The 27,862-nt window shown below is 36.9% G+C and overlaps 1 protein-coding gene across 2 annotated transcripts; it reads right to left on the bottom strand.

Moving 5' to 3' along the window:
• Positions 1 to 226: 226 nt before the first annotated feature.
• Positions 227 to 27,674, bottom strand: LOC127944528 (HBS1-like protein). 2 transcript variants are annotated; one of them, XM_052540528.1, is made up of 18 exons: positions 27,483 to 27,674; positions 26,893 to 26,958; positions 26,449 to 26,586; positions 24,619 to 24,828; positions 11,871 to 11,979; positions 9,826 to 10,052; positions 9,431 to 9,596; positions 9,219 to 9,336; positions 5,902 to 6,048; positions 5,687 to 5,761; positions 3,919 to 4,036; positions 3,246 to 3,314; positions 2,948 to 3,052; positions 2,295 to 2,385; positions 2,086 to 2,194; positions 1,856 to 1,956; positions 1,235 to 1,379; positions 227 to 1,106 (listed from the first exon to the last, which is right to left on the bottom strand). In XM_052540528.1, the coding sequence occupies exons 1-18, from the start codon at positions 27,523 to 27,525 to the stop codon at positions 1,095 to 1,097; spliced, it is 2,049 nt and encodes a 682-aa protein (XP_052396488.1). In that variant the 5' UTR covers positions 27,526 to 27,674; the 3' UTR covers positions 227 to 1,094. The 2 variants fall into 2 exon arrangements, with proteins under 2 accessions (XP_052396488.1, XP_052396489.1); XM_052540529.1 differs by lacking the exons at positions 227 to 1,106; positions 1,235 to 1,379; positions 1,856 to 1,956; ... (9 more) ...; positions 9,826 to 10,052; positions 11,871 to 11,979 and adding an exon at positions 21,700 to 23,978 and having other exon boundaries at positions 27,483 to 27,667.
• Between the last annotated feature and the right edge of the window lie 188 nt (positions 27,675 to 27,862).

Genomic DNA, 27,862 nt, shown 5'->3' with positions numbered 1-27,862 from the left:
ACTCACATTACACTGCATTTGTAAAGTGTGTGTACAAAACATCAATGCATTGGGATTCATATCATTCAGCATCAAACCAAAAGGTGCTATAAAAGCCTAATAAAGAATTGCAGTAAGAAAAAAAAAATATTTAATTTATAACCAACAAACACTTTCCAAAATGGCCAAATAAATGTAAGAATGAAGAGCTACTATGGTTACTTGCAAAACAATACACAGACTCCTGTTTTCCACAGTGATCAATATTTTTTTTATTTTTCTGATGAAGCAGCTTTCCCCCAAATGAACAACTTCAGTTTTGAGAAACCCTAACAAAATATTCTTTAAATTAAAACCCCTAAATAGTCAAGTCTGTTAGGACCTTAAAGTGATTCCTGTTAGATTACAGACACGTGGATGAGTTTCTCTCACATCCACAGCATATCTAGCATGTCCACTAGTTCTCAATCCTTCGGTTTTCTCAGTAATGGTCCAGACAGAGTAGCAGCAATGGAAGGGCAGCTTTCATTCACACTGTTCTGCTTGCTTGAGAAACTGATGGAAGAGATGAGCTCAGCCTGCTGTGTTGTTTCTTCTATTTTCCCTTTTACAAATGAACATCCTTAACTAATCACATTAAGTAACCTTAAAAACCTTCCATCTGAACCAAGGCTAATGTTCATTATGCTCATTAATGTTCATTATGTGCATTATCTGCCATATTAAAGTAAAAAATAATGCAATTTTCAATAATCTAAAAATATCAAATGATAAAAGAAAATGAGTTCAGTTTGTTGATGCAATCAATGAACGGAAGCAAACCAAAGTATATGTTCTCTGTGTGTTTTAGGAGTTGAAATTTTAGATGAATTACTACACGGATCAATTGTATACTGCAAGCTGATGAGCAGGACAAAATGCAGTTTCTCTCTCACCCACACAAACATGCATGCTCATTCTAAGGCCAGGTTTAATGTGAAATGAACTGTGGCTAGATGTTGCCTGGTGGGCGTCTCTGTGTATGTGTTTGTGTAACTGTAGCTCTGAGGGGGAATTGCACTGCTGTCCAGAGGTTTCAACCAGCTTTTTCTGGAGGATCCAGTTCCAACTGGTTCTTACTCTTTGATCTAGAACAGTATAAACATTCGCAGTATTGTCAAGCATCACATTCTCATGATGCAATATCAGAAATGCTGATGAATACAAAATGTCAATGTGCTTAGTGAGAAAAGATGGATATGTACTGTCTTTTTACCTCTGTGACAACTCCAGCAGCAATGGTGGAGCCCACATATCTCAGCATGAAGCGTCCCAGTTCTTTATAGTCCTTATAGAGCTCCAGAGCCACAGGCCTCTGTGTCTGAATCTCCACCACAGCGTTCTGTCCTTTACTCAAACACCTGCACAACATTTATACACCATCAACATCAGGTGGACAATACCTCTTCAGTAGAAACACTATTCTGAACCATTGTTAGAGAAACAATTCAATTGTTTTTGTGATATTGACATTTTATTTTACCTCAGATTTATTTATAATTACCAAAATGTATTTTGAATAGTTTTATTTTTTGTTAACAATAGCAACAAGTGCAAATGAGATTTGAGAACTACAGCAAAAGAAGAGAAGAGATTCAGCAAATAATCTCTTAGATTTATATTCATCATATAACAATACTAAATGTTCATCATAAACAATCTGTGATACGGCATTGTTTAGAACATGACACTTTTTTTTTTTAAGAATATGACAGTCGCTGTTCACTTTTCACAGTTTCACTAAAGAACGAAAGTCATATAGGTTTTGAACAACAGGAGGTTGAATAAATAAATGCTTATGTGCAAAAATATGATTCCATATCATTAATCTACTTACTTTGGTTTCTTCTTGAGAACTTCTCCACTGCTCTTGTGTAATACACTGACTAACTTCCTAATAGTGGCTGGTTCGCTCACAGTCTGATAATGTAACAGTACCTGACAATCAAACACAAAACACAAGCAAATGTTAACAAATGCACTTGCACATGCTTCATACACACACACACACACACACATATATATATATAGATTGAGAGAGAGAGTCTAAACAGAGTATTTCCTCACCGGGAAGCCTTGTGTGATGGGAACCTCTATATTAAAGAGTAGAATTCTTGCTCGGAATCTTGTACAGGCTCTGATGGGCTCTTTAGGATCACAGAATATACATCCAACACTAAAAAGAGAAGATTGAATGATGAAAAAACTTCATACATGATCATACAGAATCAACAGTGCCCAGAGTTTCTAACACCAGTGTTTCTTTGCACACTCACTTTATTTTGATGATGTCCATGCCAGTTACAGTTAGACTGACGTGATCACCAGCAGCTGCCCAGTCTAAAGCTTCATCATGAAGAGTGATGCCTAGAGACAGACAGACTGCATTTTAAGGACGCATCAATAAAAAATAATAATAATAGCAATAATTTATGCCTATTAGGGCTAGGTGATACACCACCATTCAAAAGTTCGAGGTGCATTTATTTTCTATATATAAAAAAAACAGTAAACATTGATATTGTGAAATTTTATAACAATTTAAAATAATATTTAAAATTTTATTTATTCCTGCGATAATAAAGCAGTATTAAAAAAGTACTAAATTTACTGACAAGTGTATATTTCCATAATATTCATTATAGGTATTAAAATCATTTTTTTATTAATTGCTACATAAAGCACATTCAAAACTATTCTAACCAGTGCCAATACTGTGCATCCCTACTACAGGCAGCATCCATTTCTTAGACAGTACTGGAAAAAAAAATCACTAAAACAGTTTGAAAGCACTGTAAAGGTTAGTAGTAAATTATTAGTAGCGGTATTGTCCGGTCTTTCATGACCCAACACCACCAGAAGGGGGCGCTGTTTCACATCGTACTAAAGCAATGCCTATCTCTAGAAGCTGACAAAGCTGCGTGTTTACCTTTAACAGTACAGGTCTCATTAGGAGGCATGGCCAGAAGTTTATCTCCTGTCTGAATGAAGCCAGCCTCAATCTTCCCAGTCACACAGAATCCAGAGCCCTGATCTGAAAACAGTGTATAGGTGATCATAAAGTACAACGTCTCTCAACTGGCTATAACGAAAGAGTAAAAATAAGGGTTTGTTTCATTTTTGGGTATCATTTTTTAAATGACAAGGGAACACATGGATAGAATCGACCTTGATATTTGTGCATTTAGATTTAGTGCATTTTGCTTTCATGTTGGTCCCATGCTGACCTTTGAAGACGTCTGAGACACAAAGCCTGAATGGCTTCTCCACGGACCTCTGGGGTGGTTTAAATGCATCTGCAGACAGATAGAGAAAAAGAGATGAGGAAAGATGCAGTAGTCTAAAGGTTTTCGGTTTGCCTCATCAAATTTTGGTAAAACTCAGTAAAACTGCTGAGGATTCTCACAACTCAGCCACCAATCAAATCACAGCATCACGACACAGAGCTTCTGCGAAAATCATCACAGCAGAGGATTCTACATTCTTACACATACACATCTCCGTACATGAAACCAGATGCACCCAACGTTTAAATGTGCCACATCAGATTTTTGAGCCTAGTGGATTTTTTTTTTATGCAACTAAAAAAAAAAAAACAGTTTGATCATTAATTTGCATAATTAATGAAGCAGAAAAACGCTAGGGCAGAAATAACTATTCCACATATCTAATTTTGGTCAATTTAGACACAGTCACACCTTCTACAGACCATTTGATCGTTATCGTTACTCACCCTCATTTTGAATGGAATGATTTTCCCACTCAATTTTATAATAATAAAAAAAAAATATTACATTATATTATATATGCATGACATCTTTCTTTGAATGTTGTCCAAAACATATAAACAAAAAAAAATGTAATGGATACATGCAAATGTGTGTACATAAATAAACACACCTATCTGTTCCAGTAGGCATGGCCCAGTGTACCAGGCTGTAAGATCTGCAGCTTTACTCCTAGTGGTCAGATTCTCTCCTGATAGGCCGCTGGTAGGGATGTAAAACACATCGGAATCCTGCAAACACAAGCACGTTTGTTACACATGGCACAGATCATTTCCATAGTGGAATGTGCTGTTGATGGATTAAATCAACAGGCTGAAAGCAACCACGAAATGTTTCTTTACATTCCCAAACCATTCACCACCCGTGTTTTTACTGGCCACAGAACAGAAACACTGGATATATCCAATAACACTTCACAGGTACACAACACATATAACTGTAATACAGTTAACTGCAAAAACATCTTATGTAGATCTATAAAATGTGTCAAATATAAATTTAGATAAACTAAAATACTAGAAAATGGCTAGAAAAAGTACCAGATATGCACAATAGTCTCCATTGTTGTCATATAGAGCTGCATTTACACTGAAAAATTATAAGAACCTCTCATGTTGTCAAGAAATCGCACATTGTACTCATAATATTTTAGAAACTAGACATACTAGAAACAAGTTGAGCAAAGTTGAAACTAGTAAAAAGCTGAGGCCTGCAGCTAGTTTCTCTTCCGTAGCCCGTATTTCATTATTACAATGTAAGAATTCTCTTCTATTCTTGTATGTTTTTGAAGGAGTAGTTTATACAAAATGGAAAATTCTTTAATTTCTTTTTACTCATCCTTACATTGCTCCAAAGCCATTCATATATGTTAAAATAAAAATATTTTGTATTGCGTAGAATATACAAATTGCCCTTTTGCAAGACTTTTTAACATAAAATTGCATTCATAATTCATATGGATTTGTGCAAAAGTGAAAATGTTCCCCTCCACCACAGCCTGATCTTTGCTCAATTAAAAAAAAAAAAAAAAAAAAAAATATAGGGCATGATGGGTCTGATGTCAAATATTTCGTGAACATATCTGAAGATTGTCAACAATTAATAGCTTAAATTTCAATCTAATGATCTAATTTTCACATAAAACTATATCGTATCACAAGTTCATAAAAATAGCACCCTGGGCATTTTACCAAACGTATTCATGCGTTTTCCAGAAAGCAAATGAGTCATAAGGGGTTCATCAATGGAAAAAAAATATGTTTTTGTGGGAGAAAAGGTAAACAGTTTCTTTAATATGCATTTGCAGCACACACGTATGGAAAACCAGAGACAAACAAGAATCAGTCTGCAAGCTAATATTGTGTTAGATTCAATCAGAAACATGTATGTGAAACATATTTTTAAAATGCAGTTTCTGGATGTGTCATCAATCAGATAAAGCCTCACTTTACCTAGAAGCACTAACAGACGAAAATCATGCACTTAAAGTGATAGTTCACCCAAAAATGAACATCCCTGTCATCATTCATTCACCCTCAAGAAGTTCGACCCTGTATACATTTTTTCCTTCTGCTGAACACAAAAGAAAATATTTTGGAGAAGAAAAAAAAAATGTGTCGGTCCCCACTGACGTATTTTTTCCGTACTATGGAAGTCAATGAGGACTATCAACTGTTTGGTTTCTCACATTTTTCAAAATATCCTATTTTGTGTTCAACTTAAAAAAGAAACTCATACAGGTTTGAATAAATGATGACAGAATTTTAATCTTTGGGTGAACTATCCCTTTAAATGAACGTAAAAAAGGGGGGAAATTACTAACGGACAACATGTAGAGGGGAAAATATATAAACATCCTGCATGTGCACATCCTACATTACCTTAAAACCAGCCTGCTTCAGAAAGTGACCGAGCTTCGAGATGATTTCCTGGAACCTCTCCTGCTGCCAGTTCACCTGCAAACACACACACACACACGATGTGATGAGCAGGAGTGGTGGGAGAGGGATTGAAGTGGAGTTCTCAGACATGAATAAAATCATGATTGACACTGCCGTGGTTACTGTACGCTGTTGTGGTCATCATGGTTACCCACCTGGTCCATCTTGTTGACAGCAACAGCAAGCTGTGTGACTCCAAGAGATCGAACAAGCAGGCCGTGCTCACGGGTTTGCCCCCCAGCCTCGAACCCGGCCTCAAACTCCCCACGGCTGGCATCCACGACTAACACAGCCACATCTGCCTGCAAAACACACACACACACCACCTCAGACAGTCTGAGACCAGCATCCAACGCTAAAGACACCTGCCAAGACACCCAATCACTAAAGTATTTAAAGTGTTTCAACATCAAACTGTAGCTCACAAACCATTTTACTTTAGTATCGAGACATATAATAATTACTCATTTTTATTTGTATTTGATATCTAATTTTACATATATATATTTAAACAAATTTTATATAAATATTGATATATACAATTATATTTGTGTGTGTGTATGTATGTTTGTGTATATATATAAAAACACACACACACAGACACACACACACACATATAAAATCAGATATCAAATACAAATATTGTAGAATCTATCTGTAATCTAATAAAATCTATATTACAGATTCTCAAATCAGTATTGCTTTGTCATGTCAATTTCAACTTTCGACATCATACAGTAGTAGTCTAGACCCGATACACACCCACCCTCTATACACACACACACACACCCACTTGCCCCCAAAAACCCGTTCTCAGCAGACTGACGGGAGGAAATGAGTAAATCCGGTCTGCACAATGTGACTAATTTCATTCAATGCTTTTGGAGGTATCTTCTAAATCCAAACACACACTCATATAAAGAGTACTAGTGGTGGTGGCACCCAAATCCACAAAGAACGAGTTTCATTGAGACTTTACTGTGCACAAGAAATTACGCAAAGACACCAGTTGTCCTCTCATCAACTCGTGTGCACGCAAAAACTGAGTAGGCAACTGAAAAACAGAGGACTTGATTAAATTATTAGCTCAACCAGAAATTAAAATTAGGACATTTACTCACTTTCCTGTCCCTCTAAATGTGTAAGAGTTTTATTATGTGGAGACATTCTGAATAAAGTCCCCTGTTTGCCATGCAATTACAAAACTAAGATTAAAGCTTTCAAATAATAAATGAAAAAACACCATGAAAGCACCATAAATGACTCGTGCAATAAATTCCAAGTCTTCTTAAGTCATACAAAACCATTTTGAGAGAAACAGACCAAATTACATCACTATTCAATGGTAATTTTCCCCTGTAGTGAGCTGTTAACCACCGTGGCCAGATCAATAAGTCAGTAAGTTGAACTTGAATCAGTCATTTGTCAATGATTCATTAAGACCATGTTTTACCCATATCACCTGCTTCACTAAAGCTCCAACGCAACAGAATGATTCATTCAGGAATCAGACAATGCTAAGGCACTTCTCTCATGAATACACCAATGAATTACAGTAGGGCAGATGTCAAGTGTGAACCACTTTATTAGTTTGAAATTCATGTCCAATTCAAACACAAAGGTATTATATGACTTTATAAGATTGGAAATATAGTAAATTGCATTACAAATTATATGGACCACTTTGATGGTGCTTCTGCATCTTTTCTTGAAGAATTATATATTTAGTTGCTACTCACTGCAAATGCTTGAAAAAACATTATTGTGTACAGTATTGTTGAAAATAATAGCAGTACAATGTGACTAACCAGAATAATCAAGGTTTTTAGTATATTTTTTATTGCTACGTGGCAAACAAGTTACCAGTAGGTTCAGTAGATTGTCAGAAAACAAACAAGACCCAGCATTCATGATATGCACGCTCTTAAGGCTGTGCAATTGGGCAATTAGTTGAAAGGGGTGTGTTCAAAAAAATAGCAGTGTCTACCTTTGACTGTACAAACTCAAAACTATTTTGTACAAACATTTTTTTTTCTTCTGGGATTTAGCAATCCTGTGAATCACTAAACTAATATTTAGTTGTATGACCACAGTTTTTTAAAACTGCTTGACATCTGTGTGGCATGGAGTCAACCAACTTGTGGCACCTCTCAGCTGTTATTCCACTCCATGATTCTTTAACAACATTCCACAATTCATTCACATTTCTTGGTTTTGCTTCAGAAACAGCATTTTTGATATCACCCCACAAGTTCTCAATTGGATTAAGGTCTGGAGATTGGGCTGGCCACTCCATAACATTAATTTTGTTGGTTTGGAACCAAGACTTTGCCCGTTTACTAGTGTGTTTTGGGTCATTGTCTTGTTGAAACAACCATTTCAAGGGCATGTCCTCTTCAGCATAGGGCAACATGACCTCTTCAAGTATTTTAACATATGCAAACTGATCCATGATCCCTGGTATGCGATAAATAGGCCCAACACCATAGTAGGAGAAACATGCCCATATCATGATGCTTGCACCTCCATGCTTCACTGTCTTCACTGTGTACTGTGGCTTGAATTCAGAGTTTGGGGGTCGTCTCACAAACTGCCTGTGGCCCTTGGACCCAAAAAGAACAATTTTACTCTCATCAGTCCACAAAATGTTCCTCCATTTCTCTTTAGGCCAGTTGATGTGTTCTTTGGCAAATTGTAACCTCTTCTGCACATGCCTTTTTTTTAACAGAGGGACTTTGCGGGGGATTCTTGAAAATAGATTAGCTTCACACAGACGTCTTCTAACTGTCACAGTACTTACAGGTAACTCCAGACTGTCTTTGATCATCCTGGAGGTGATCATTGGCTGAGCCTTTGCCATTCTGGTTATTCTTCTATCCATTTTGATGGTTGTCTTCCGTTTTCTTCCACGTCTCTCTGGTTTTGCTCTCCATTTTAAGGCATTGGAGATCATTTTAGCTGAACAGCCTATCATTTTTTGCACCTCTTTATAGGTTTTCCCCTCTCTAATCAACTTTTTAATCAAAGTACGCTGTTCTTCTGAACAATGTCTTGAACGACCCATTTTCCTCAGCTTTCAAATGCATGTTCAACAAGTGTTGGCTTCATCCTTAAATAGGGGCCACCTGATTCACACCTGTTTCTTCACAAAATTGATGACCTCAGTGATTGAATGCCACACTGCTATTTTTTTGAACACACCCCTTTCAACTAATTCAACTAATTGCCCAATTGCACAGCCTTAAGAGCGTGCATATCATGAATGTTGGGTCTCGTTTGTTTTCTGAGAATCTACTGAACCTACTGGTAACTTGTTTGCCACGTAGCAATAAAAAAATATACGAAAAACCTTGATTATTCTGGTTAGTCACATTGTACTGCTATTATTTTGAACAATACTGTATTGTGGGGAAGATTTAAGACAACATGAGAAAATCTTCATTTTTGGGTGGACTGTACTAAGTGGAAGTACCTGGGCTGCCCCTGTGATCATGTTCGGAATGAAGTCTTTGTGTCCTGGTGCGTCCATCAGAGTAATAACTTTTGAGTCAGTCTCAAACTTGGTCATGCCCACATCCATGGTCACTCCTCTATGAAAAAAACAAACAGATGAGAAATAAACATTAGTTTGAATCACTTTAACCAAACAGAAATTAGATCAGGATGTGTTTTTATTAAACTTACCTGTCTCTCTCCTCTCCTGTTTCGTCCAGTACCCACGCATAAGCAAATGAGGCCTTGCCAGCTTTCTTGGACTCCTGCTCATATTTATGCATGGTTCTCTTATTAACGTTCCCTAGCAGATATAAGAGATGACCCATGAGAGTGCTCTTACCAGCATCTACATGACCTACACACACACAAAAAAAACAAAGTTCAAGCTTCACACTCACTGCATATATAATGGTTTTGTTATCTAACATAGAGACATTGGGAATCCAAATACTTTAGGGGAAGACTTTGTGTACTTGTATTCCTTTTTCACCAGATAATTAGATTAATAAAAAACAAATAAAACACCAAAATTTAAAGTGGATGATTATATGGCAGGATTGATGGTGGTAGAGAGAATAGCATGCCTATGACCACCAGGTTGAGTAACGGTTTTCCTCCTTGTCTCTTCTCCAGTTCAGCACGGATGTTGAGCGGCTGTTTGCTCTTTCCAGTTGGTCGAGTCGGGGTTGGGGCAGTAGAGTCTTCATTCACAGCTGATGGTTTGGATAGGTTCTCTGTGGCTGGTGGAGTGGTGACCTCTGGACTCGGCCCTCTTCGAACTGATGGGGCACCAATGCCATTTTCTTCCGCACTATAAAGACGCACAAAACCAAATGTCACCTCAGAATTTTTTTAATGGCTTGCTGTGTATTATTCTTGTTCTTAAAGTCAAAGTCAGTTCATTTGACATACAAGAACAAACTTTCTGAAAGCTAATATAGTGTAGATGTTTGTGTACTGAACAATCTACATGTTTCAATTTTAAACTCAAAATGGCAACATTCTTCTGAAATGGAAAGACTGTGTGGAGACTTTAGTCCTCTAACAGCCATTTAAACAAACTGTTAAGAACAAACTAAACCAATTAAAAAAAAGTAAACTGGCTGTTCCAGCTGCAAATACCCCTACACCATTTCTATTGCGCTCGATGGGTGCGGTCTGTGGCTGAAGGAGTGGGAGTGATGGGCTGTGGGTTTCTGTTTGTGAGTGTGTGGGATTAATCTACATGCACCAGCCATCTGCTTTGCCAGAATGCAATGTAGGTAGACAACCTTGGCCTGGTTTGGAGAATAAATTCTGTATTCTAAGGGCAGATCTTTGGTATTCTGTGGCTAGCAGATAACCAAGATAAAGGTAATTTCTTCCATGCATTTCAAAAAAAGCATGTTAACAAAGGATGCAAATCTCAATTCCAATACATCAAGACTCGAGACAACCATCTAATTAGCCATTTATCTGACAGTTTTATCCAAAGCGACCTACACTTTCTATTACTCTGGTGTCATGCTGATTTTTTTTTTTTTTTTAATGAAAAATTCAATAAAATTAAATAAAGACTAAAAATGTAATAAATCAAAACTAGATTAAATTAAAATTACAACTTGAGGGCAATTGAGGGACTCAAACACAACTATTAAAAAAAGGTTCAAATATTCACTGATGATCCAGAAAGAAACAGGATGCATTAAGAGAGGGTGAAAACTTTTGAACAGGATGAAGATGTCCAAATGTTTTCTTATTTTGGTGAAATAATTATTTTTTTTCCCCATTTAGTTCTGCCCTTCAGAAGCAACAGAAGATAACTGTATGTTTCCCAAAAAAAAAAAATAATTAGGTACAATTTAGCATGACCTTCAAATTCAAATGTTTTCACCCCTGGCTCATAATGAACCGTGTTTCCTTCTGGAGTATCAGTGAATGTTTGTACCTTTTTTAATAGTTGTGTTTGAGTCCCTCAATTGTCCTCAGTGTGAAAAGATGGATCTAAAAATCATGCAGTCACTGCTGGAAAGGGTCCTTATATGCAAAAGATGCTGGAAAACTCAAGAATCTGCAGGACATGGAGGACTTTTCTGAAGAACAGTGCTCGATTTAACTGTTCAGAACAAACAAACGACTCATGAACAAACATAAAAATAAATAAATAAAAAACAGTTGTGGAATATCTAGGTAACCACACACAGTAGGCTATTAAGAACAACTTTTGAATGAGGTTATTTTAATAATTTCAGCTATTTTGTTTCTTGTGGACCATGTAAAATATTTTACTCAGGACAGCATTAAATAACTTGGATTTTGTATGAGCTCTCTTATTTTGTTAAAATTATTCACAATTTCTTTTGCATGCCACTTTTATTGGGTTAAACTACATCAGATACCATGAAATACCTTGTGAGTGACAGTTTAGACTGACAAATCACTGAAAACGTGACATCTCATCTGATTAGGACACACTGATACAGTGCATTTATTACTGGGACAGTCCCTGTGAGGTGAGCTGTGGTTAAACGCTTTGTTCAAGAGTGAAAGATGAATATGCAGAGTGCCCCCTTATAAGGTTTGAACCTACAGTGTTTGGGTTAAAAGGGCAGATCTTTAAACCACTTCCACATTACCTCAATTGGCTTACCTTCGCACATCAAAGCCCATGGTTTGCTTCTTGCCTGACACAGTCATGCGGGCAACCTTTGGGACGACCTCTGCTTCAACACAACTCTCTGGAGCCTCCCGTGCTTTAGCTTGAATGTAGAAAACAGCATACATACACTTCATTTGGATTCTTTTAAACAATTTTACATTATTGATATTTAACTTTAATATTTCATCAGAACACATTTGGAGAAATTTAGTATTACATTTCTTATCCCCAATAAATCCTCTGCAATTAACATCTTGTGAAAAGTAAAGCTGTATTTTTAATAAATAAATTAGTTAAGAGTCCTCTACTTAATATTGCTTTCTACTATTAGTAGAAAAAAAAAGTTGTATTGTCTGAACCAGGAGAGAAATAAGCACAATACGATGCACTGTTTACTAAAAAAATCCATATTGTTTATAAACAAATATACTGGCAGATTTTGATGTGAGAGGACAACTAGTGACGCAATTTTTCACTGAAGAAAGCATTAATATGGATTATATTTCGACGAGAACCAACTATTTAAAGTTAAAATGCCCTAAAGGGGTCATACAATGCTTTTTTAAAGATCATTATTTTGTGTATTTGGTGTAACAGAATATGTAGAAATACGTCGGAAATGTAACGCCCCTTTCCATAATTGCGAACTTCATCTTTCAAAATAAATTTAAAGATAGTTAATGATGTCCTTAGTTTTACCATCAGTTCAAGCCCGAAAGGGGAACAGATTGTGACAGACACAGTGATGAAGCTCGCATGTGTTAGCAGTACACGAACGGTTAAAACAGCTGACTGTCTCACCCTGTCTCTCTCTCTCACATGCGCTGCGCAAAACTCCGCATTTGAACAGTCAATAGCAAATACTTAAACTAATAACAAAACATACTTCCAGTAGCTGATTCAGAAGCACCAGATTGTTTTAGCAAAGTCAGAATTACCTCCTCTCCTAGGTCCACAAAACAGTCGTCCATAAAATACGTAATCTTAAAGATTCCTAAATGCATCTATTTTGGAAGGCCAAATAAAGTGCTTTTGCTTTCTCCTAGATACACCCAGCATCTCCCTGACATGACTGCTTACACTAACTAACTGCGGTTACTGAAACCACGCCTTCTTTCTTTGTGTCAACATTTGGGCGGCATTAGGCAAATACTTCCACACAGTGACGTAGACATGTGGGGGCGTGTTTGAATGAGCTGTTTTAGGGGGGCATGGCAGAGTCTTAACTTTAATAAATTTCTTTGCAACTTTACAGATCTTCATTATGCACCCAAAGCTTGTAACACTCCAAAGAGAAAGGTACAATTGAAATCTCATCATATGACCCCTTTAATGATGGATTTGTTTTCTACAAACACAAAGCTTTTCACTTCACAAGAATTTCATTGATGTTTGTATCAGCTGTTTGGACTCACATTCTGACGGTACCCATTCACTGCAGAGGATTTACTGGTGAGCAAATAATGCAATGTTATGCAATTTGCTCCAAATCTGTTCCAATTAAGAAATTAACTAATCTTGGATTTTCAGACAATTTTTTTTATTTTGGGGGGAATTATTCCTTTAAACAAAAATATTTTTTTCAGTACAAAGCATGTCTTTTGCACCATACTTCTTTCAGAAAATTTATGACAATGTACAATTTATGAAGACATGTTTCCTGTTTGGTACAGTTTAAAGGTTTACTCATTTTCAGATGAGCAGATGTGTCAGTGCACTCGACATGCGCTGAACCTTGTTTTCTCACTATCTTATTGAAATTCATGAGTCAACTCCTCCAAGCTGCACCAAAACAGACTCTCAGAGCCAGAGAGGGGGAAGGGATGAACCAAAACGAGGATGAGTATTTTTTTTGTCCCTGTAAGGTAAATGGCTGCAGTGAGTTGCTCAGTGTCTTGTCATAGCAGTAGAGCCGTTTCAGTGGCAGTGGCCACAGCCAGTCATCTCACTGAGCAGTGAACGTTCTGGCCAGGAAAGGGTTAACTCCGGCACGTCACTCGTACTCCCACACTGACTGTGCACTTTCAGCACACAAAGGGTTAATGTGCTAAAATAACGCCACCTCTAACCCCCAAGAACAAAAAGGATGAGAAAAAAAAAAAATATATATATATATGTATGTGCGTGTCTGACTCACCTTGGGGGAAAAAAAACATAGATCTTAATCATTTTTAAGGTATCATAACGTGAGAATGTAGCTGTTTTTGCATTCTTATATAAACTAACGTTAATAATTATATAAAAATAACTGTCATACAATCCCCAGAAGTTTTTGAGTTTGAATGGCCACACTGGAAAGGACTTTATGCACACAGAGCTTAAGGTGACAATAAAACACACACACACACACACACCTGTTACAGGTACAGGAAGTCCTGGGGAATGTAGATATCAGTTCACCTGCTCTCTCGCGCACACACACACTCAGCCACACCCACAAAATATCTCTCATCTGAACACACACATTCATACACTCAGCAACAATTTACACACAAGCCACACCCACACAACATATCTCCACACACACCCGCCACAATGCTATGTGCTGCCAAATTAAACTCAATTCTGACAAAGAGCTCCAACACAACATCAATTGCAGTTACAACAGCAAATACGAATTTAAAAAGTAAATACATAAAATACAACCAAAAAATGCAGCCATTTTTGGCATTTGCATTTTCTGATGGTCAATAATAAATATATACTGTATAGAGAGAGAGAGAGAGAGAGAATTTTTGGATAAAGGAAATTACCAACAGTTAAGGCAGTTATACATTACCTTATTGAGTACTTACTATAAATACACTTTGGAATTATTGTAGACGTTAGCTATCGTTTCAATAAAGCATTGTTGACTCAGACTCTGTGTCTGATGTTGTTTAAAAGGGCATTACTCAACTGTGATGACAATAAAAACAGGTAGAAAATACTATACAGGTAGTACAAAAAACAAACAAACAACAATAACAACAAAAAAAACACCCGAGACACACACCCTTCAGGATATGTAAATGTGTTCTTCCTAGAAAAACGGATCCAGGATTATTTAAACACCATTGAGACATGATCCTACATGATTATCTGCCATCTCATTTACTCTTTTTTCAGTGACTTCACACACATCTCTCACTCTGTTCTTACTCCACCTTTCTAGATCTGTGAACTACCTGCTATCCCCAATTTCATTATAAACCAAATACATCAGAACAACCGTGGTAGAGTCACAGTAACAAAATGCAAGAAAAAAAGCAATAAATAATAATAATAATAATAATAATAAAGCAATATAAACAAAAGTACCAAAACAAAAGGTACAAAAAGGTGTATTCCATAAAACACTGCCTAAGTAAAGAAATGTAAAGATTTTTTAACTAAAGTGTTCTGTAAAGTCAAATTACATGTGATGGACACATTTGTGTTTCAGTAGGGGGCACTAGTGTAACAAGTACTGGAAAGAAAACAGGACAATTAACCCATGCAAAAACACAAAGAGGAACAGTCTTCTTTCCAAAACACTTACAACCTACATAATATTCTCTCCAGCTTATCTTTCATCCCCTTCCTTTCCATATCAGTTATTTTATTGGGTTGAGTGTAGCACTGCTGTCTCATAACTATAGGGGAACCCCCGCACACTCACCTCACTACTGCTATTCAGATATCCTCAATTCACAATGACATCTCACACGCTATTACTGACTTTCTCACATACAGCCTTGCCCATTTGGTACACACCTGCTGAAAAAAACAATACATGAACATGACAGCCACCATCACACACGGTTCTTAATCTCTTTCTTAAACAAGGAAGGGCAAAGGATGACAAAGGCCTAAGAGTCTGAGTGAATGGGACATTCTTCAACACCTCCATCTTTAAAATACTACTTAAAACTAGATTGTAACTACCTAGCAATACTTTTTTGTTTCCAAAGAAAATGTGAATAGCAATCGCCTCATTAAAAAATGTCCTACCATGATGCTAGGATGAAGCCTGGCATTGAGTGAATTTAGCACAATGCTAATAGCTAGGGTGTTCTGGACAGCAACTAGGTGGTTTCCAACATTTTCTGAATCTATGCCTCGCCTTTCTGAAACATGTAGATTTTTACAAAGCACACTGTTGTGAAAAGCGAGGTGTGCTCTGATTGGCCAGCTTTCCAGTGTGTTGTGATTGGCCAAATACCTCAAGAGTGTGATTGAAATGTTACAACCCTTAAAATACTGATATGCCGTGTCCTGGCGCAATGAGACAAAAACAATAAAACCCATTATAAACAAGCCATTTGTTGCATCCAGTAGGGACATAATTAATGATTACAATGTACATATACTGAGTTTTTACGTGTCGTGTTGCATCACACCGGGTAAACATTACTATGTCTGCATTTGTGATAAGAGAAATGACAAACAACAAGTGTTACTCTACACTGCCCAAAACTCGCGGTTGAATAATCAGTGTCAAATTCTTTAAATATGAAAATATACTTACAGGCTATGAGTCAGAAGCACCAAAGTTGGAATTGCCCCAATTTATAGAAACAGTTGGCATTAGGCTACTCTCCCAGGTTCAGAAAACAGTCCTCTGTAAAATGCACGACACACACTCTAATATTTGGTTTGAACTGTTCTGGAACAGTGTTGTAAATACAACTTAACCACTGATTTCTAATTGTGTACTCTTTTGGAATGCCTTACAACGTAGTTTAGCTTTTACAGCGAAACACAGCGTCTCCACGACATGGCAGCAACAATACTACAGCGAGAATAAAAATCATGCCTTCTTTCTTTGCATATACATTTTGGCAGTGTTGTGCAAATCTTCCCACACAGTAAAGTATATGTGGAGGTGTGTTTAATTGAGCCGTTTTTAGGGAGCGTGGTCAAAACTTTTATAAAGAATATCTGTTTGGGTTTGAGACTTTAGTCTTTGCAACTTTAGGGATCTTATCTATGCACAAACAGCTTTTAACACTCCAAAGTAAAGGAAAACTTGAAATCACATCATATATGATCCCTTTAAAAACTAATTTCTTTCATTAAAAAGAAACTGGAAGAAAAAAATGATGCTAATAAAAATCTAATGAAACTAAAAGCTAATTAGCAATAATAATATTAATAATAGTTTTATAAATAATACTAAAATAACACTGGGGTTGTTAGCAAGTTGCTTAACACTTCAATGGGTGTTCATGAGAGTTAAAAGGGTTATGTTGGTGCTAGAGCTGGGTGATATGGAATAAAAAAAAAAACGAAGATTTTTAACACCAAAAATCTGATTTACGATTTAAATAATCCATCCCCCCCTACTTAAAATCAATATTCAGATGACAAAGAAATTGTTCAAAACAAGTTTTAACTTTTTTTTTGTTTTGATTTTACCTTCTGGGATTTGATCTGGATTTCCCCCTTGGGGTTAAAGTGCAATCAGAAAAAACAAGCCAAAAAGACGAGATGGCAGGCCCTGCCATTGTAAACAGTGAAAACGTTACATAACATAAAATCTAACATAACATTCTTATCATACTGGATACAGTTTGTAAGACTGTCAGAGGTCTTCACTTTTTTTTTTTTTTTTTTCATGGGAGCCGCACTGCTAGGGCAGTCAATCAGATAACCACTTTTACCGCAAAGTATCAAAAGTTACATCTAGTCACAAATAAAATGTCTTTTTATCAATCTGTCATCCCTGAAATGCAATGCAATGCAATGCAATACAAAAGGGGCTATCATTCTTTATCTGGTTATCATTTACCAGTCAAATTCATAACTGGGACAAGATGACTTAAAAAAAAAAAAAAAAAAAAAAAAGCAGTATTTCCTCAATGCTGGAAAGACCTTAAGATATATATATATATATATATATATATATATATATATATATATATATATATATATATATATATATATATATATATATATATACACACACACACATATATACATACACTAGCCCATCATGCATTAACCATTCAAGTGCACATTCGACATTAAGAGCCGTTAAGATTAAAAATGGCAACTCCAAAGGAGTCCGTGTCATGGACATAGGACAGAGCAAGTGTAAATATATTTTCTAGTCTATATTTCCATCTTGTAATGCCGCTGGTTTAGGTATTTAATTTTTTTTTTTATATAAACTATTTGTAAATAGATCAGACACGGTCTAACCGTGTCTACACCGGACGCGAGAGCTGTCGTGCCACGCTGCGCTAAAAGTCTGTCTAACTTGATGATGCCACACCACAGTTTCGAATCATCTGAATGTAGTGTCAGTACATTCTGTCATAAACAGAATGTCACATCACGCTGCATCTAGTGTAGACAACATCATGGGTTCTATTGTCTTTTGTTGGATTGCGCCACTCATGTCCAGTGTAGACATGAGTAGTTTTTAATAGGTTATGTTACAGCCCTGTTTGTTTTTATTGACTACACCCCGCTTCCTCAAATCTTACCCTGGAGGTCCAATGCACTGCAGAGTTTAGCTCCAACCCTGATTAAAGTCACCTGTCTGCCATTTTCGAATGATCCCAAAGACATTGATTGACACTGATTAGCATGCTCAGGTGTGTTTGATTAGGGTTACACTAAACTCTGCAGGAAAGTGGATCTCGAGGTCCAGATTTGAGGATCCCTGGACTATATTATCATATCATCGTATTATTTACTGTCATGCGAGCCACAAAAGTAAAGCTTTGCAAGCCGCGCAATGAGTAACACTGCTGTAGGTTGCTTTTTGGCAGGTGTACTTTTGCTGCCGCAGTCTTGTTAATTTCGTAGGGCGAAACATCTCTCTTACTCGGCAGCATGTCTCTATGGCAAACACGTGTGGGGGAGGGTTGAGTCCATTCTGAACTACGAGAGCCCTGAGTGGAGCGTCGGCGGATGTTAAAAAGAAAAACAAATCGATGTAAACTACACATTTAAGTTAATCGATAAAATCGCCCAGCCCTAATTGTTGCTAAGGTTATCTTAATCTGGAGTGCATTTCCCAAAAGCAACAATGGTCACAAGTTCCATTTCTACCAACAGAATTCAACAGACCTTAGTTGCAACCCTAGTTGGCTAATGATGCTTTTGAGAAATGCATGCACCCCTGAATGGGTATTCTACGTAGTCAAAAGGTGGTTGCTATGGCTCTCAGAATCGATTTCAATTTTGCTACTTAGTTAATTACTTTACCAAATAAAAACCAGCCAACCACACGTCGCACTGATCATTCAGAAAAGTAAGCAACAAGCCACATTCATCTCAATAACACAAACTGTTCAGGATGAGCTGCGTGCCAAAGTTTAATTGCTAGTGTTTTGGGTTTGTTCAAATCTGTAACTCCAATCATGATGCCTAACCTGGCAAACACCACTAATAAACCTAATAGGAAATTCTAGTTCTTACTTTTAGCTGAATTAAATAGGTATATAGATTAATGTACATGAAGGCTGTACAGGTCTCCAGTCTACTAAGGTAAAAAGATCTCTAGTTCTACTGACAGGATTCAGGGGAGAGCTAAGTGTGAGAAAACAAGAAACAGTCTGACAGATAAAGAGAAAACTAGCTACAAATGATCTTTAATGACACTCTCAAATAGGGTCAATAAGCTCCCTCGTTCTCGTTCTGACCAATCTATGTAGTGCTGCATGTCTCGCAGCACAGGCGCAATGACATATCACCATTTCTGCAAAAGCCACAAAGTGCAAAAGAGGGAGAAAACGTCAAAGAGCAGTAGCAGGGCCAGCTGTGAACCAGTCACTCTTTCCTGTGTGGGTGGCAAAAGAAGGCAGAGAAAACAAAGAAGGAAAAAAGGGACATTGACTTGAGGTGGTCACAAGGCAAAAAGATAGAATTTGCAAAACGGAGTGAAAGACTGCAAATGTAAAAAGTGAGATGCACCATGCTTTTCAAAGTCTTTCACCCACGCTTGGCTTGGCAAACAGGGAGTTAACAAAAACACTTGAGAAAGAAAGATAAAGTGTGTGCACTCTAAGCATCCTAACAGTAAAACAGGATTTTTACATGTTCTGAAGAAAACAGTGGACATTGCCCATGCAAAACTCTAGAGCCCTCGTAATGCTAGAGATTTCAGATATTTGCCAGGGAGTCGTAAGAAAGTTGCCAAGGATATTTAAAGGTTGCTGCTTACTGTTCCAAGTCAAAAGAGCCCATTAACAAGATATTCTAGTCTCTAGGTATGGCAAAAGTCCTTCCTTTCATTTAAGTCTAAGATATTTTCACCAGTTTAATTGTCTGCCAGATGCATAAGTGTGATAGACCTTTCCTCAAACAAGATCTGCAAGATCTGAGGTACCATTCAATATGTCACCCAAATTGTGCAGGAAAGGTTACACATCAAAGTTTAATATTTAAAAGGTTCACACATCTATTTTTTTTTTATGTACTCACTTTAAGGTATATATTAAAAAACAAATATATGGACATTATTGTTGCTCCTCTATGCCTTGACTCTCTGAAACACGTAGATTTTTGCAAATCAAAAAATGATTAAGCTCTGATTGGCCAGCTATCCAGTGTGTTGTGATTGGCCAAATACCTTAAGAGTGTCATGGAAATGTTACGCCCCTCACCATACTGTGATGCCGTGTCTCAGCACGACGAATCAAATAAAATAAAACCCATTACAAACCAGGCATTTATTGCATTCAGTGGGGATTATGACTTATACTGTGTTTTTACGCGTTGCGCTACTCTACACTGCTCAAAACTCACGTTTGAATCATTAGTGATGTAAAATCTTTAAATATGAAAATATACTTGCAGGACAGTTTGTGAGTCAGCCAACATTTCAGGTTCAGAAAACAGCCCTCCGTTAAATGTGTTGCACACACACAAATATTTGGGTTGAACTGGGCTGGAACAGTGTTGTAAATAAAACTTAACCACTGATTTCTAATTGTGTCCTCTTTTGGAAGGTCAAACAAAGTAGTTTTGCTTTCACAAAGAGACGCACAGCTTCTCCATGACATGGCAGCGCCAGCAACAATACTACAGCGAGAATCAAAGTTACTCCTTTCTTTGCATGAACATTTGGGTCGGGGTAATGCAAATTTTCCCACACAGTGACGTAGACATGTGGGGGTGTGTTTAAACAAGGCATTTTGGGGGGCTTGGACAAATCATAACTTTTGAAAAAAGAATATCTCTTTGGATTTGAGACTTTAGTCTTTGCAAAGTTGGGGATCTTATATATGCACATACAGCTTTTAACACTCCAAAGAGAAAGGAAAACTTGAAATAGCATGATATGACCCATTTAAGAAGTTTGTCTAAATATGAATAACAGTAATAGTGATCCTTGCCATCTGCAGCACTACTAGTAATTTTGTGTACATTCAAATTAAGACATTTGGTGAACATTTAAACCCTCTCTCAGTGATTTAATGTTCAAAACTTTTTGGCGCTTAATTGATTCTTTCAGTTTATTTAGGTTTAGCTAAGTCTAATTCACCAACAATCCCAATTAACCGCCTTTTTTCAAGTGATTATCAGGATTAAACTGGTTTTGGAAACCAGGTCAGTGTGTAATGAGGAAATAAAGCCTAAATGTGCATGGCGAGTGTGTGTGCTTTCAGACCATCTTCATATTTGTGCATGTGTGCATCATCTCCCATGGTGGATGGTCTACCAAAATGAAAGCAAAGCCTTTGTCACATCTATTCTAATATTTCTCACATATGCAGTCAAGCAGACACAATGTAAGTGTTAAACACCACAAACTTACACACCCTTTAAGGTAAGCAAAAAACAAGCTCAGCCTTAAAACACACATTCCCTCCAGCCCCACAAACACTTCATCTTCAATCTCAGAAATGTTACTGGAAAATCTTTATTTCACAATATATACAAAACTTCAAAGCCACAGTGACATATGTACACTAGTGCTTTAAAACAAATAAAAAAGGCAGCAAATTAACAAAACTGAATTGAAAAAAATATGAAAACATGTATTGAACATTTATTAAAGTAACTAAAATGCACTTTTACAGTGCTGAGTGTCTAACACGCAATAGGAAAAATTCCAGGTGTCCCCCAAACCCAAATGTCTTCCCTCTTTCTGTGTTTGTGGTAAACCAGCACTGCACCACATTTCAAAAGGCAGCAAAACAGCTGTAGAGAGAATCTGTTGTTTTTTCCTGCATTTTTGCACTATGTATGCTCCTACTATGTATTTTTATTTTTTGAATGCAGAGCAACTCCAGAATTTAAGCATAATTTGTCAAAATGTCCTAAAACTACATATTCAAGTACAAAAATATAATTTTAGCTCAATCATTTTTAAAAGTCGGATAATACGAACATTCAAAAGAAAAATTGAAAATATGAAACACTTTAAAATTAATACTAAATTACTATCTGAGGTTGTGATATTTCAGACAAAAAAAACTTTTTTTTTTAATACTTTCCAGTGTAAGGGTTAGTTGTAAATAGATATAAAAAATTAGAAAATACAAAAGTATACAGACTATTACATGGGTAATGATATAAAATAGCACTCTCAAACCATCCGAGCGCTGACTAATGACTAACATCTGAAATTTCATATTTTCCTAAAATAACAAACACTAATCTATTCAGTTCATTCGATATGCAATATTATTTACCATTCAGTCTGAAAGCGTCTCAGTATAGCCTTGCTCCTATGGATTATGGGCAAAATTGTGGCTGTGGCTTGTAAAAAATAAAATGAACCTGAGCTGTAAAACACCTACAGAGTTGACGTTCAGGAGATGTTAAAAATGCACTGAAAAAGGTGCTAAAAAAAGAAAAGGAAAAGTCAGTCTCGAGTAAAAGCTTTTCTTTGATTCGCTTTGACTATGTCATCCGGAGAGGGTGTGTCGAAAGAAAAAGGGGTGATGTGATGAAGAGGTGGACACTGCACTCGTTCTTTCACTCTCTCCATCTGTCTGCTGTATAGGAAAGCATTATGAGTCACTCTGTTGCGCTGACTCTTCTCGTTTCTCACACGCACGCTCATCGCTAATGCAAAAATAGACGGTTTCGCAAACACACGATTTTTCTGACCAGCAGAGATGTGGGAAAAACTCAATAGGGTTGGTGAGCGGCCATCGGGAGATGTTTGGGACATGAGTGCGCTAAGATCGACACTCTTATTTAAGCTTAGTGGGCAGGGCTTATGTACTGCAGCTGCAGATTTGTTTGATGCTTTACAATTAGACCCATTTTCACTCTTAAGTGATGCAGTGCTTGTTGGGAGTTGTGGCCCAAGTGACGCTTGGTGTTGGGACATGAGGACAGACAGGGATGGTGCCTCTGAAAATCCAGGAGAAACATTTGCATCAGATGTTCGGATAATGTTTTGAGGACAAGCTGTATGTGAACTATGCACGTTTTGGAGTCCTGGCAAACTGTCATAGAGTTTGGGACTATTGTCCTGATGCTCCTGGATCAGCTCAGCCAATGAAAGACTTCCAGAGCTCTTTGCTTGCACAGGTACTCCCAGCAGTCCACTGCTTTGCAGGACAGAGCTCAAACTTCCTAACGAGACAGGAAGAGGGGCAGACGGCTTGGAATCCTGCAGTGCTAGACTGCTGAGAGAACAGGTTAAAAGAGATGAAGATGTCACACCCAGACCAGCTGGGACAGATGTGCCCAAAGAGAGACCAGAAGAGAGAGTCGCACCAGAGCCAACAGACAAACCGGAAATAGGTGGGACACTATGACCCTGAGAAAGCACTGTAGAAAGTGGGGCAGCAGGACCAAGAAAAGAACCAAAAGGGCTGGTAGTGAGGGGAACTGTGTTATCCAGTGAAAGACCAGTGGAGGGAATTAGTGGAGGAATATTTGTACATTTCTGTTCATGCACAGCTATTAGTTGGGCCAGTGAACTCTGTCCTAAAGTAGACTGCCCACCATCACTACCCAAATTCTGACTCGAAACCACTTTTAAATGGCCTTTTCCCAAACTTCCCAGACCAGGGGGAGGATTCAGACCAGCAGGTATGGACTTGTTTTGGTCGGGCATGGCTAACAGATCACTGAGGTTGTAAGATTGATTGCCGTTTCGTTTGCATGAACGTGCACTCGATACAGTCTTAGTACTACTGTGTGAGGAAGGTAATAAGGCTCCTTACCTTACGAGGGCCAATCGTAGTCAAAGAGTGCAACAGAGAGGACGAGGAAGGTGATCGAATTTCATTGGTTAGCCGAGACAACAGAGAAAGCAAGAAAAAGGCAATACATTACACACTTTAAAATTAAGGACATCTGCGATAAAAAAAGCAAGCATTGAGAAAAAATAAAATCTTACATTTTTATATATTATAATTATAATTTAAAGAAGAAAGGTGCTCTTCTTTAACATTACATTTCATTTATACACAATAATAATAGTAGTAAATATTTGTATGAGTTATTAGTCATAGTATCTTTTAAATTATTTTAATGTATTATTATTATTATTATTATTATTATTTATTCATTTATTTATAGCCTCCAAGACTGAAAAATATTTAGGTTCTCCCCAGTTTCGGAAAAAACCTGGAATTTAGTATTTTCCCCTGAGACCTCATGCCAACTTCGTGGTTTAAAAAAAAAAGAAAATTCTATCTGTGGTCTTGAAGTGGTTTTCATTTTCATTTTAGATTAAAATACATAATAGGGCTCATTTTTAAGTGGAAGTAACACAGAGTATTCTGGCTTTAAGGGTGTGTAGGGTTTTTTTTTGGTGATGTGTATTGGTGTGGGGTGGAAGGGTGTGTATGTGTACCTTTCTGTGGTGCAGCTGTGGTGATGGGCTCGGGCTGTGAGTTGGTTCTGGCTGGAGGGGCGTGTGTACTGGTGTTCTCCTCAGTTAGTACAAAATCAAGGGCTCTGTGAGGGTCACAGTCATGTTTCAGAGCTGCCTGAGTTAATGTGGAGTCTGGAATTGAATCCCCCAGCACGGCTCTCATCTGATCCAAACAAGTATACAACCGACCTGTCCAAACACAAACAAACAGGACAATAAGGACAGCTGATAAAAAAAAAACATTACCAATGGAATATGTTAACATCTCTTAACACAACTGTTTATGTGCATACAGACCCATATGGGAATGTGCAAAACTACACAACCGTTCAAAAGTTTTTGGGTTCAGTAAGATAAGATGCTCTTCTTTTAAACTTGTTATTAATCAATATACCCCATTAATGTATCAAAGTTTCCACAAAACATATTGAGCACAACAACTGGTAATAATAAGATAATAAGAAGAAATGTTTCTTGAGTAGCAAATCAGCATATTAGAATGATTTCTGAGGATCATGTGACACTAAAGACTGTTAAAGTAATGGCCGCTAAAAATTCAGCTTTGCTATCACTGGAATAATTACACTACATAATAAAATATAAAACATTTTAATAATATTGAACTATTTTTTTTTTTTAAAGTAGCCTTGGTGAGCATAAAAAATATTTTACAAAATAACTGAACATGAATGGTAGAGTACATATGCTTAAAAAATCTGCTTGGGTTACCATAATTGGCTACATGTCACATCACTTTTCACTTTAAATTACATATACTAACAGGAGCATTATACATAGCAGAAAATATGCAAGTATTTGATTAGAGATGCCCCGATACTAAATTTCTCTGCCGTAACCAATAGTAGATTATTCAAAATGATATCTACTGATAACGATAGTTTTCTTAAGGAATAAAATCTCTCCTAACCGATGCTATTAACTTCATAGGGAACCTCATCACTTGGCACATATACTAAACGGTAAAATTAGCAACAGAGCTATTATATTCAACGGCTATTTATTTACACTCAAATAAAATTTAAATGTCTGTTTACAACTCATTTGCACACAGTCTTCATAAATACCTGTCTTCAAACATATAATTATAGGTAAAAAAGCTACTCTTTATTGTTGTTTTATAGCTAACTAATGAATTGTAAACAGTGGATAACTTAGCAGAGGTAAGTGCCAAGTTGAGGGACATACTGTTCACGATTTGTTTTATTGACATCTTTCCACAGTTGAAACACTGATTGAGTGATATCATAAGACATGATACATTTTGGTAAGCTATACTGTATCTTTCAACATACCTTCTGATGCTCATTCATGTTTATTTTGAGCTGTAAACTAACTTATTAAAGTGGAAGTCTCATGCTCTGCGCTATGGTGCGACAGCTATCTGTCACATCAAATTTAAAAGCATCAAAATTATACCAAACAATGTTTGGTGTCGAGAAAAACTGCAGATCTTGCCACCCTGGCTTGAACTACGGGGGATTTATAGAGTCAAATAGAGCCTGCTTTAATGTTGCTATTTATACCTATTACCAAACCGAGTACAGATTATCGGCCGATACATCTCTTGTCTTGATGGCTATAAACTATATATAAACTTCATTCTGGAAGTCTATAGGTCTAACTTTTAGACTGTCTGCCATTTAAAATCCTCTGAGAAGGATACATCTCTATATTCATATTCTCTATGTTTTGTTTAAAGCTCTACCATTAAAAATATAAAAACTAGATAAACTTACTAGCCAACTAGATCACTAGGTGACCATCTTAACCCATAAAGTCAGTCTGTACCTTGCTGTAGTGGGTCTAGCGTGCTTGCAACAGTGGGAGAGGTGGGCATCTCCTCTTCCTCCTCATATTCTGCCTCTTCCAGAGTTTCTACATGTCGAGCCTGCCTCGAGTCTTGACGTGAATAGATAAACTGTGCGGCTATGAAAAACATGAATCCACAAACATCACAACAGACATAAGTTAACGTAACATAATCCTAATTATACAGTTAACATATTAGAGGATAAAAAAAACGCAAATGGCATTGCAATGGGTAATACATACACAGGCAGTAAAATTCATAGATTACTGGGTTCAAACCAAATCTATCAATTTAATCAAGCAAATAATATGCAGATGATAATAAAACAATCTTAAATTTAAAAATATAAATTACATTACTTATGACTTATGTAAATGATTGTGCCCTCATAATCATACATTTAATTAATACTAAACACAAACCAGTGGCAGGAGAGATGCAGTAGTCATCTTCCACTGACTGCCCGTACACGTCATCATCATCAAAGTCTATGAACAAGGAAGAAATAGAGACAATCCTGTTATATTCGTAGTAAGTTAACGTAATCCTGCTGCATCAACAAACAGAAAAGCATTGATGGGGACAAAAAAAGCTTTGCTTAGTCCTAAGAAGAGTTATGAATAAAACTGGCAGTCAAAAAGCACAAATACAGGGTTGAAATAAGAGTAAATGTATGTATCCTTAGAAGAAAAAGAAACCAGTTGTTATTTGTCTTGTATAAGCTAGATAACCTGATTTGTGTTCACCAAAATATAAAAGCAAAATGTAATGTTAAGTGTGCCCTGTGTTTACTAATTACTAAATACTACTACTGGAATTTAAAAGCACAGAAGTCGTTATCAGGTGCACAGTACAGCTGTTAGCTTCTGAAACAGTAGCACGACAGCAGTCTGTCATAATCTGCTGCACTGAACACTGGATAGATAAATAAACCAGCTAACGTTAACTGAGTTAGCAACAATACAGGCCTCATTGCATAAAAGCGGTTAAATATCATATCCCCCCAATATACCTTCGTCGTAGTTATAACCTCGGACATTCCTGTGACGGGACATTTTTTGTTCGATAGCGTTCTTTCACGTAAACACAGTACGCGAGGCAAGAAATCCCTTGTTAAGGTAATGTTTAGACATACGTCTCTGCCGCCATGATGACGGCCATCAGGAACAGGAGAGGCGCGCATGCGCAGTGAGAAAATACGCGGACTTCTAAAAGCCTCTAAAACTCTACGAAGAAGATTGAACTTTTTAGTTTGTTGTTTTTAGATTGTTGTTTTTATGGAAATAAATAATTTTATAACTAGAATTTAGACGTATATTATAGATAGCATTGTAAGTTTAGCACATTTTCATTTTGTGTATCAGAAAATATTTAGACAGATATAAATATATG

Source organism: Carassius gibelio, chromosome A23, assembly GCF_023724105.1.
Source record: "Carassius gibelio isolate Cgi1373 ecotype wild population from Czech Republic chromosome A23, carGib1.2-hapl.c, whole genome shotgun sequence".
In the NCBI taxonomy this organism is placed as follows: domain Eukaryota; kingdom Metazoa; phylum Chordata; class Actinopteri; order Cypriniformes; family Cyprinidae; genus Carassius; species Carassius gibelio.
The sequence above is the reverse complement of the archived record's forward strand: the minus strand, read 5'-3'. Positions and strand labels throughout refer to the sequence as shown.